Genomic DNA, 12464 nt, shown 5'->3' on the forward strand with positions numbered 1-12464 from the left:
AGACTCCTTTTAGGAGCTGGACTTGATGATCCTTGTGGGTCCCTTCCAACTCAGGATATCCTATGATTCTGTGATTCTAATTTAAGCCAGGCAAATTCAGCCACAGTACGTGGCAGCAAATCCACTGACATCAGTGGAACCGATCCAGTTTGAACTTGGATCCAAACACAGGCCAGCAGCTGCCCTTTCAAACAGTTTAAAAAACAAAAATAGAAGACATATGCCAATGACACTAGCAGATGTTTAAGTATTATGGTAGGTAATTTTCCTCAGGATGCACCTCCGTGAGCCCCACAGCCCTGTCAGCTCACACAGCATCAGAGCCAATCTTGCCAGATTTGATGTTGTATTTATAGTGACAGCTTCTTGGGACACGTGGTTACACAAGACCTGCAGCCCTTGTTGAACTGAGGGAAGTTTCTGGCTCTCATTTTTTGAAACCACAGTCCATGAGCATGATCACTGCCAGAAAAGCAGAAATCACACTCTAAAAATAGCCAGAACTTATCATCATTTTGAAAATCAAGACTGGTGGGCCTATTTCATCACTTGTGTATATTTGCACATCTGGAAAGTGGCCAGGGAAATACTGCAGCTATTTTGCAATTTTCAGAGTACAGAAGTAAAAACTCTGTTTTGAATTGACAAATGAAGATACAGACTATTTCTTGATGAATATTTAGGTAACTTATTTGTACCATGTTACCATTTAGTATATTAATACTTAAAGTGAGAAGAAAAGAAAGCTACCAACCTGTGGGAAGAGAGAGTAAGTTGTATTGTCAATGGTGAAAGAATACAAAAATTCCCCATCAAACCAGAGGTTCTTTCCCATGGGGGAGTTCAGCTTTGTCATCACAAAGAGCTGCCCAGGGTCACAGCAGTCTTCCAGCAGTTTTCTAGAAAAATAAAAACAAAAAAAAATTAAAAAAAGAGAAAGAAATGAGTTAGAGCTCTAACAGATCCATCTCTAAAGCCCATCTTTAAGTGATGGCTCAGGCATCTGAGAGCCTTCAGTTCCTGGGTGCTACAGAGCAAGCCTTTCATTTTCCCAGCAGTGTGATGTGCCATGGGTGACACTGCACATCAGTTAACAGATGCTAACAGAGAATTCAGAAAGCAGGATCTAGAATTTAGCAACTTCCTCATTTTTTAATTTTTAATTTTTACTTAAAGAAGGGCCACCAATCCTTATTTTTTTCTAGAAAATCTTAAAAGTATCCAGTTAAAAACTAAACCCTCCATTCACTTTTGAGAGGCACAGAAATAAAAACAAGATTTAGCAGAACAAAGTCCATCCTTTTCAATCAATCCAAGTTAATAAACAACTGAGTTATCCAACACACACAGAAATCAGAGAAGCACCTTTGAAAATTAAATCTGAGTTATATGAAAATTCAGAACCCAACCTTACTCATGAACAGTAGGCCTTATATAAAACCCTGTAGTTACATAAACTTGAGGATGGAAAAATTTGGCATCTCTTTCCAGTTACTAAATACCCTTGTGCAACTTTCACAGCAGTATTAGAGTCTGCCTGGAGTGCCTGACTCAAGTCCAACTTGAGTCATCTCAGTTTGATACATATATATATATACACACACACACACATATATATACACTTCTCCTTTTCTCATCCAAACAGTATATCCTCTTACACTTACACTTCCCTAAAATAGCTATTACTGAGCTTGAGTAGCAATTTAAGAGCTGATGAGGTTGTATTGAGCAAAAATTCTGTAAAAATTGCTGCAAGCTCAGTTATTATTATCTTGAAATACAGAATGGTGAAAAACTCCAGACATTTGCAGAGCAAGAATATCCCAAAGCCAGCATGTGGGTAGCTCTTTAAAGGAAGGATGAAGCTCGTATTAGTTTTTATATATAATAGATACAATGTGAAAATATACATTGCACAATTATGTCAATAGAGTATTTTAATGTATTGGTGTTTATTATTATATTAATAAGATATATTAATTTACTGTTTATTTTAAAGTGAACAAGACTGAAGCCATTTCCAGTGGCTGTATAAGAGCTGCAAATGGTAGGCAGAAGAAAAATATCAGTTATTAGTGACTACTTAAATGTTTTGTATAACTTTCCTCCTTTGTGAAAGAGGAGATTTTACTCAAAATGAAGAAGTCATTCACACAAATACGTGGGTTTTTTTCAGCATTTTCCCAAAGTCTCACTGTTACTTTTTTTTTTCCTCTAGAAAATGATATGGAAAAGATCAGTATTTTTCCTGTCAAAAATAGATTTTGCCATAAGTTAATACGTTTCTGCAACTACGTGAATACTATTTTACATAGATATTTCAACTGAAAATGTGCTGAAAGCCACAGAGTGTACTCATTCTGATATTTGCAGGACAGGAAACAGCTTGAAAATGTTGCATGACAGGCAGCAATCTATAGGATTTAGTACCACTCATTAGCTTTTTCCTCTTGTGAAGTTTAGTGATTTGCTTTGGTTATCTTCCACGGCAGCTCTATCCCCACCATCACCAAAGGGCCACGTTCTTCTATAAATCAGCAGCCAGTTTCTAGGAAGAGCTGCAAGGAAGCTCTTACCCTTTAACAGGCCAATCAGCCCCTGTGTCCCCACAATTAGCCAAAGAATCAAAAGCTTTTTACAAAGACTCAATCAGAACCTTATGCCACGGTGCTTTGTGGCTCAAAATTTCAATATATTGTCCCTTTGAGCACAAGACACTGTCACATACCCACACCTTATCTAGCAAGGGTACAAGGCGCATGCCTGCAGAGCATCCTACTGCTCATAGCGCTATAAGCAGACTCGTTTCCATGTGTTTGCCCTATATTTGCACCTGAATTCCTCCATCTGTGTAAATCAATAGCGGGCAAGTCAACTTTAAATGATGACCTTAAGTTACTGATGGACTACACAGTTTCTGGAGCTGTTTACCCTTAGACCACCCATTGCAGAGCTGTCTTGTTTCCCTCAGAGCAGAGCTTTAGCCAGAGTGGCAATCCCAATTCCCAGAAAAACCACCAGGACAACCTACACCCAGAGAGGCTTCCCATCATCCTGCATTACTGAAACACAGAAATCAAACTGAAGGCAATTTGAAATCGCTCGCCATATAATCTTTGCAAAGCAGCTTAAATCAGGCATGGAGTATTTCTCCAAATAAATTTGAGCACAGAGATTTGTATGGCTTTCAACAAACTTTAATTTGAAGCTTTAGGAAAGAAAATAATTTTTGCTTCTCTTCCCTTCACCCCTTTTTTTGTTTTTGTTTTTGTTTGTTTGTTTCTATAACTACTGCAGCTTTTCAAAAAAGTATACAGTAATCCAAGATCAGCTGGAGCCTCCAAGTACAACTGCATAGCAAAATTAAAATTTCCAACTGAAATCCTGCAACTCACACCTTCATTGAAAATCTGATCTAAGCAAGAAACAAAAATAATAGATAACCCAGTGGAAAAGTAACTATGGTATGTTCTATATTAATGGATCTTTCCTTAACCAGGGTAAATGGATAAGCTAAGGAACAGCTCTCTGTATGTTTTTTTTTCCCTAATCATCTGACTAGAGACATATATTTACTCTTCCCTCTCCCTAAAAATGCATTCTTCCAGTTCATTCTTCATTAATAAATCTATTATGAAAAAGCAGTAGGTGTCTCCCCAAAGGCCAGAGATAGGCAGGTCACTAGTTCAAGTATTAAGCATCTGCATGTATTAGCACAAAAAATCTTGTGCACATACATGCTTTCTATCACAAAAGAATAATTATAACTGTCTCACATTATTCAGTCTCTCTTTCTGATCCAAATCCAAAAATTATAAAGTGAGAGATGTTCCACAAAAATACACATTAAGAAGGAAAAAGGTATTCAAAGGGGAACTAAAGCGGGGCAATTTCAGGATGATGGAGTCTGGACTGATTTGATGAACTTGATTCAGCTAAAGCGTTACAGTAGAATCTGCAAAATCGTAGCAGCTTTTAGCCAAGGATTTCAATTCACTGCAAGCACTGATTCATTCACAGGACATAAATTATGTACTTTGACTCAAAGTTATCTCCAGTTCAGAGGAGGCCTGCATATGAGAGGAATTAAATGACCTGAATACTGGCACTTTGCACACTCGGACCTGAAAACACTTAAGGGACAAATCCCACTTGTGAGAGAAGCAGGATAAAAGTTACTATGTGAATCTCACTTCAGGCATCCAAGACATCAGGCTGAATTGGGCACCAAGCAGGTCATTAACTGCAAGGCAGTATTAGCACTTAAGCGACTGCAGATCAACTCAAGCAGCAACCTCTGCTCAAGGTGGGAACTGAACAGCAATTCTGAGATGTTAGCCACATCCCCACAGTACACTTTGCTGAGGTTAGATCAGCAGACATTGCACATTGAAAGAAGCAGAGTTGGTGCCAAGGATCCTACATCCACATTATACGATTTTAATGGGATTTGCTGCAGACCAGTTCTGGTCTGCTTCCACAAAGAGCCTTTGAGTGGTTGCGGCACATAATGCCTTACCAAAGCGTGGTAAACAGAGACAATCAGGAAACATGCCTGAAAAGCCTACTTCTCACCAAAGGGCTAATATAGATGCACCCTTTTCTACCTAAAAGCAGAGAGGAAACCAGACAACCTTGGAAAATCTAAACCAAAATTCAAATGCATCATCAGTGAAAGATCTTAGGTCGAAATACTAAACTATTAATTCTTGAACTTAAACTAACAAACTTCTCAGTTTGGTTTCAGTTTGCAGCCACTTAATGCTAAATCTTACCCTGATTTCACACTGGTCCCAGTGAAAAATGACTGAGTGGCTAGATCAAGCATACCAAGTATCTTCAAACTGACAAAGATAGTATCTAATAGTGGAAATGTGCAATTCTAAAGCAGACGCTGTCAACCAGGAGGTAACCTTTTGCTATCGCAACTTCTTCAAAAAGTGTTGCAGTCAATGGCTCAATGTCCAGGTGAAGATCAGTAACAAGTGTCGTTCCTCAGGGGTCAGTACTGGGACTGGCACTGTTTAACATCTTTGTCAGTGACGTGGACCCTCAGCCAGTTTGCTGATAACACCAAGCTGCGTGGTGCGGTTGACAGGCTGGAGGGAAGGGATGCTATCCAGGGGGACCTGGGCAGGCCTGAGAGATGGGCCTGTGTGAACTTCGTGAGGTTCAACAAAGCCAAGTGTCAGGTCCTGCATCTGGGCCAGGGCAATCCTAAGCATAAATACAGGCTGGGAAAAGAATGGATTGAGAGCAGCCCTGAGGAGAAGGACCTGGGGGTGCTGCTTGATGAGAAGCTCTACATGATCCATTAATGTGCGCTTGCAGCTCAGAAAGCCAGCCATGTCCTGGACTGCATCAAAGGCAGCATGGCCAGCAGGGCAAGGGAGGTGATTCTCCTCCTCTGCTCTGCTCTCAAGAGACTCCACCAGGGGCACTGTCTTCAGCTCTGGGGCCCCAGCACAAGAAGGACATAGAAGTACTATTACAAGTCCAGAGGAGGGCCACGAAGATGATCAAGGGGCTGAAGCATCTCTCCTGTGAGGACAGTCTGAGGGAGTTGGCGTTGTTCAACCTGGAGAAGAGAAGGCTTCGGAGAGACCTTATTGTGGCCTTCCAGTACCTAAACAGGGCCTACAGGAAAGCTGGAGAGGAACTCTCTGTCAGGGAGTATAGGGATAAGACAAAGGGGAATGGCTTTAAACTAAAAGAGGGCAGATTTAGATTAGATATAAATAAGAAATTCTTCACTCAGAGGGTGGCGATGCACTGGAACAGGTTGCCCAAAGAAGCTGTGGATGCCCCATCCCAGGAAGTGTTTAAGGCCAGGTTTGATGGGGCTTTGGGCAACCTGATCTGGTTGGAGGTGTCCTTGCCCACGATGAGGGGGGGAGGTGGGGTGGAATTAGATGATTTTTTAGCTCCCTTCCAACCCAAACCATTCTGTGACTCTCCACATGTGAAGCAGCTCCTCCACACCCAGCACAACACTATAACCTCTCCAGCTCTCTTTGACAGGCCTAAAGTTAAGGGCTTAGGCCTGATCTTAAATAGAGCAATGGGCAAAGGTGACACAGCACAGCGTGGCATACAGGGGAAAGAAGAAGGGACAAAGAGTTTATTAAGGCCTACAGGTGCCCTGATTGTTGACACTATCAATATTCCTTTTTCTGCCCCAAGGTGACAGCACTTTTACAGCAAATCCTCCCCACACACTTGCTGAATCACACACAGGTCCCCAGCCAGGTGTGCAGAACAGTGCACCAGTGCAAAGGCAAAAAAAAATGACTGAGGTTCAGGTTCTGTTCTGAGATACAAATAACTGGTCAAACCAACTTCTTTAGTCAGATTCTGCTCAGCTGCTGGGATTTAACTGATATAGTACTAGCCTACATCTGGTGACTGGGAAACGGAGCCATGAGGCCATGAGATGACAGCACAGGACTGCAGCATTTGGTCTGACAAAACCTCCTTTTGTTCACATTTCAGTTCACATTTGCCTCAACTTCCCATGTTTTGCTTTGGGAGTACATGAATCTGAACACCCAGGGGTGGAAAAAAAAAGAAAAAAAAAAAAGAATCTGCCCTTGGAGTTTCAGCTGCTATTTACTCAAAACAGGGCCTTCGCACACAGCCAAGGACTGGCAGCCCTGCTGACATCCAACGTGCAGGTGGTCATTCGGGTTCTGTAACAAAGGTTTGCACAACCCCGTTTCAGTGTAGTTGCTTAATTGCTTCCATCAACACATCCCACAGCAGAGGGGGGAGGACATCTCTCGATAGCGTCTCAGACTCCTGAACTCAATCCGCACCTACTTGCCAGCACAGGCACGCTGAAGGAACCCTGCACTAATGCCCCATCAGAAATCCCATAAGGATTAGCATCATTGGCAGCTCTGAAACTGAGCTTTTGTTTCTTCTTTTATTTTATTTTTTTAAAAAGATCCCTCCGCTTCTAAGATTTCACCCTCCCCTGTGATGAGTGGAAAAGCTATAGTTTCCTGAATTTCTCAACTTTGAGCAAAGTTTTTCACTCATTCCATCATTCTCGTGGCTACTCTCTTTTTTTCAAAATCTACCTCTAAATATATGAAGCCTGTAAATAATATTTTTAGGGTAGTCAACCCCTGACAATTACAGGGACAAAATAACCTCCCTGCTATTGCCCATGCATCCCATACCCAAGGTCCAAGCACATATACCCAATGAACTATTTAGCGCTCCTTGTCACTGCCAATGATTCCCAGGATGAGGGCATCCATCTGTAACTGCAACCTGCACCCTGATGTGTTAAAAATGAAATTTCACATTTGACATTAGGAAGCTTACGAGGTAACTCAGACTGGTCTATCTCTGGGCCTGCCCCCTGGATCAGCTACTGCCCTGCTCCTTTTTTCATGTGGAAATTTTAATATTCACTTGAAGATCACTGATTAAAAGAAATGTGGAGGGTCAAGCATCTATCTGTGCAAGTTAACAGCTGGACACATTCTGAATTCATTCATTCAACAGCCATTGCCATCCAAGAACATAAAAAAATCTAGCCCCACATCCCATCTCCAACAGTAGGCAGTGGCTAATGCTTACAGACATAAAAGAGTCATCTCATATAGTCACATAAGGGCTACAGTTTTGGCCATTTTTTGCTCTGAGCTGGCAGCCTGAGAATTTTACGACTCTACAGAAGGCTACATAAACCATTCAATAACAGTAAAATCATGGATTTGTTTGCAGTCAGTGTGGCTGCATTTTGCATTCAGCTTCTGAATATTCTGTAAAAACATCATTAATTGGGTTTGGTCACACACTGTATTTTTCTTTCCAAACAAGGTCAACATAACACTTACAACAAGGGGTTAGCTTGAAGAAATCACTGAAGCTTCAAAGCTTAAATGGGGTTTACAGTATTTTAGTGTTCAAAACATGCTAGCTTGCACCTTAGGAAGGATAGAGTACAGCAAGTATGAAGAATCTTAAAGTGGAATGTAACATTCTTGTCTTATCAGGGTAGATATCCCACACAAGAAACTCTTGCTTCATATATCTAACTACCCCTGTATGAAAGCTGTGGTAAGAGCATGAGTAAGAGCCATGAATTTATCAGGAAGATGGAAAGAAGAAGCTGTCACCTTTCTGTTATCACCAGATGCTAATGGGTGCACTCAACACGCCAAGTTACACGACACAGAGCCACATGGTCTTTTTCCTTCAAATCTGGAACAAAACTGGCTCTTGCCACTAGAGAGACTGCCACTGCTCTCTATAGTAGAGTTTATCCCACCTGAGATGAAATTTAAAAATAAATTCAAGAATATGATCTTAAAATCGCTTTTCAAAGAACATCACGTATAAGAGTCCAAAATAAACAAGAGAGCAGCCAAAGCAAATGCTCTGTATATTCATAAAAACACAACAAATTATTACTATTTTGGGGGTGGGGAAGCAACACTAGTTTAAGTTGTAACTAAAATTGAGACATTTGCCAAAAACATTTGAAGGCACGGGTCATCTAAATCAAGAATGCATCACTTTGTACAGGTTCATTTCTGAAAAGTCCCCAGTTACCTAACCCTGAAGAATAGGTTGATATGCAATGAAAAAGAAATATGAAAAGGAGTGGACACCACAGAGCAGAACGTAGAGATAATCTGTTCTACTTCCCAAACAAGCTTTCTACAATATAAAAGTTTTACGAAGACTAAAGTCACGACAGTTTTTGTCCTCATATTTATGGATATATTCTTCCTTGTTATGAAACTTTCAGACTATTTCAATGACCCCCTACATCAATTCCTGTTCTCTGGACTTTACAAGGGTCATGTAACATTTTCCCTATACTCCCCAAGAGAGGAAAGAGATCAAGACAATAAGATCACAGGCAGAAACAAACCAGGTACTAAACTGCATAGACCTGCAACCTGCATGAAAAGAAAAAGGTTGCAGAAACCATGGATGCTTCTTAGAAAAAGTACAGTTCATGGAAACGACGTCCATTAGTTTAGTAGTAGAGTTGTGACTTGTGTAAGAAATTTAATAACAAAACATTTGGATAATTTGCAACAAATTGACAAATTAATAGGGAAGGGGAATGGGGGAATTATGAAATTAAACATTTCCGTCTTTTCTGCATCATCAATACCTTTTCCTTTAGAACTTTCTTCCAAGTCTTTTTGAGGTGCCCAAAAGGGAAACAAAGTGTTTTATGTAACCTGAGAGTATTGTATTTTGGGGTTTTCACTATTTTAAAGTCACTAAACAAAACATCTGGTGCCACCTGCACAGTATAGTTAGCAGTTCTGCTTTCCAGATTGCAAAAGAAAAGTAGAACTGTTTTTTAATGTTGAGTATTAGGCTACCGTGTATCCTTACAATCCTGGCACAGTACAAACCATCTTGCACAAGGCAAAACCTGAGCTGTCACCTATTGATTGCATCATACCACCCTAATCTGTTACTGGTTTTGCCCAACTTCTTTTTTTTTTTAATGTAACTTAGAACAAATGATCTCTTTTTTCAAGAAATGCACAGAGTATCAAGGAAAACATTTTTCCTCTACCCTCCAAAGCAAACAAAGATAGATTTAGTGTTTAAAACGTCAAGGATCTGAAGTCTTTTATTCTTTTTCTCAAATTTGCCTATATTCTCAAACTTGCCTATGTTCTGCCCTCTCCAAATTGAACTGTGGCTCAGCTGTGAATGCAGTTACTTTAGTTGATTATGCATGCTCTCTTTGATCAAAATCCTACATTTTAAGAAGAGTAATTGAAAGGATATATTTTTCTACCACTGTAAACAGCCATGATTCTTTTAATAGTACCATATCAATTTATTCCATACCTTCATCAATATTTCAAGTGAAGAAGAGGACTGAACTGCACAATACTTAGATAAAGCCAAATTTACCAGGGACTATCTTCGTTATTGAATGATGTTCACAAACTAGAAGTAGCCAGGATATTTCCCAGAGAATAGAGGTCCACCTAAACATCTAACAAGCTTTAAGTTTACCTTTCCTCCTGTCAATTCTTTTACTTTCAAACTGATTTGATCTGGAAAGCTACCGAAACACAGAACTTTTAGTTTCTTTTCACAGAAATATTGTACGGAAGTACATTTTGATTCATGTAAACTGGCTTCAAAATGCTATGCACAAAGCCTACCTACGAACTTGGAAACACAAATCATACTGTATGAAATATAATGTATGAATTCTGGTATTCATTCAGATAAAGTTTTTCTAAGACTCTTATACCAGATGTATAAAGAGATATGTAAAAGGAAACCATCACAATATTACAAGTTCTGACTTGCAATTAGCAAAAGCAGTACTGTAGCACAGATTTATTACTTATGCAGCTACATCTACTGGAATGCAGGCTGCCTCCGAGTTGTATGTGTTCTTTCCAAGGAAATCTCAACCACATCCAGGAGAGACAGCACCAGTGACTTGTCTTCTCACCTAGGGACTGTGACTAACAGCCACATTTCCTTGAGAAATGATGAATTTGCTTATGAGCTGACTGTTTCTGGGCAGTGGCCAGCAGCATGGGTTGCTCAAGAGAAATGACCTCACATGACAGTGGTATTCACGGGCCTTGCACCAGACCACTCTGCTAATACCACAATCAGCAGCCCCTAAACATGACAGCTGCGTTTGAGTGCCCATCCCAGGAAAACACAGGGTTCATCTCACTTCTTTTATAGTATTTGAAATGTAAACACTTCTATGCAAGTCACTCTAGGGCTTCATGTTCAGCAGAGATAGTTCCTTTCAAGATGTGATTCATTTCAAGCTAAACAGACACCGATTTCCTCTCCAATGACCATAAAGAGACCGACTACCTTGGACAGAGACATCTACGTTTGGTAGATGAATTCAAGCCAGGAAGCCAGAACTACTGCTCCAGGCCCTAGAAAGTTTAACAAGGCTTCTGCAATCATCACAAGCTACAAGGGAGGGACTGGAGGTCTTCCTCCCATCTGCAGCACCTCACACAAGAAAGCTATCTGCCAGCAGCGTCATCTGATGGTCTTCCATCTCTGTTCGTACAGCCCTCTCAGCAGACTGCCAGAAAGATGATATGGTATTAGTGCATGAACTGGCAGTTTTGTCAGAGAGTGTTCAGAGACAAAGCGAACTGCGGAAGGGGGAATGGATTAACTGCTTCATATGCTTTTTTTTCCTCCCATCTTATAAACTTGTCATGAGAAGAGCCACTTTGAGAGAGATGAGGTGAAATTAATTAATTACTGTCTTGCAATTCTGTCAGCAATTCTGAGTCAGCAAGTTAGAATACATGACTGTGCTGCTACAGGGGGTAAAAATACATTGGTCTTACCACTTTCTAGGTGTCTTTCAGCACCTTTCAGCTGCTTGCTCTGCCCAGCTACAAGCACAAAGAAGTATTCAGCTCCAGCAAGGATGCAGGGCAACTGTATTCTTCCAGGAGGAGATGCACTAAAAATAAATTGAGCAGCTCGAATCTTACATTTGAGCTTGCAATATCTAGAACAATGACACATACCACCTAGATCAATTAAAACACTACAGTGACTTCTCCACCTGCTTCTGCAACCTAGATAAAAGCCTTGTAAGTATTACATAATGCTGCTCACAAAAGCATCTCTGTGCTTTAATCCAAGAAAGTCCATAGAGAGCATTTTACTAATTTGATCAGTTAAAGTCATAACCTTCAAAGAAAGGCCAGGGAAACCTATTTTAACGTCATGAAACAGACTTAAATACCTTGAAATGTCCAAAACCGAGATCATACATATGAAGGGGAACGAAAAAATCCATCACTGGTCAGTCAATCTGCTCTTTGATGCAAAAACTGCAGGTAACCAGACAGCCATTGCCTATGCATGTGATAGAGAAGAAAGTGTAGAAGTACCACATGAACAGACATGAAAGAGCAATATATATCTTCAAAGGCAAAAAAAAGTTGCATGCTTGGGGGGAAGCTTTAACCTGTCAAAGATGTGAATAGACAGCTGAACGAAGCCCAGTTTTGAAAAGAAACTTGTTCCACTCACTTTTCAGAAACTGCTTCCCACATCTTGTAACTATCAAGTTGTTTAGAAGACAAAGCAAGATTCGCCTGGTTGGGAAGCACAGTCTTGATGCCCTGCCATCTAGCAGTCCAAGCTGATCAGCCAAACAAAACAGAAAACCTTGGTTTTGATTTCCCTCTTCTACACAGCTTCTGTTTTTCATGGAAGTTGTAGGAACTATCTACTATCCAAATTTGGATAAAATTGGGCAATGAGACATTTCAGAAAGGGGGTGGAGTATGACTGAGATTTCGATCATGTAAATCACATTTCCTACTGGATGAAAATAAATAAATAAATAAATAAATTCCAAATAATACCTTGCTTTAGGTTTCTTAAAAAGGACAACATTGACAAAACTGTCATCTTTGTTGCCCCTGTATACCCAGAATTATACATCAGTTAAG

General features: G+C 40.3%; 1 protein-coding gene across 2 annotated transcripts in view; it reads right to left on the reverse strand.

Moving 5' to 3' along the window:
• ST8SIA1 (ST8 alpha-N-acetyl-neuraminide alpha-2,8-sialyltransferase 1) overlaps positions 1-12464 on the reverse strand; it is a 142399-nt gene that overhangs the window by 109148 nt on the left and 20787 nt on the right. For both annotated transcript variants that reach the window (XM_035540802.2, XM_035540803.2), the window contains exon 2: positions 755-899. In XM_035540802.2, coding sequence (XP_035396695.1) covers positions 755-899 — 145 coding nt within the window. The remainder of the gene's footprint in view (positions 1-754; positions 900-12464) is intronic.

The sequence above is a fragment of the Cygnus atratus genome, chromosome 1 (genome assembly GCF_013377495.2).
Source record: "Cygnus atratus isolate AKBS03 ecotype Queensland, Australia chromosome 1, CAtr_DNAZoo_HiC_assembly, whole genome shotgun sequence".
NCBI classification, from domain to species: Eukaryota; Metazoa; Chordata; class Aves; order Anseriformes; family Anatidae; genus Cygnus; species Cygnus atratus.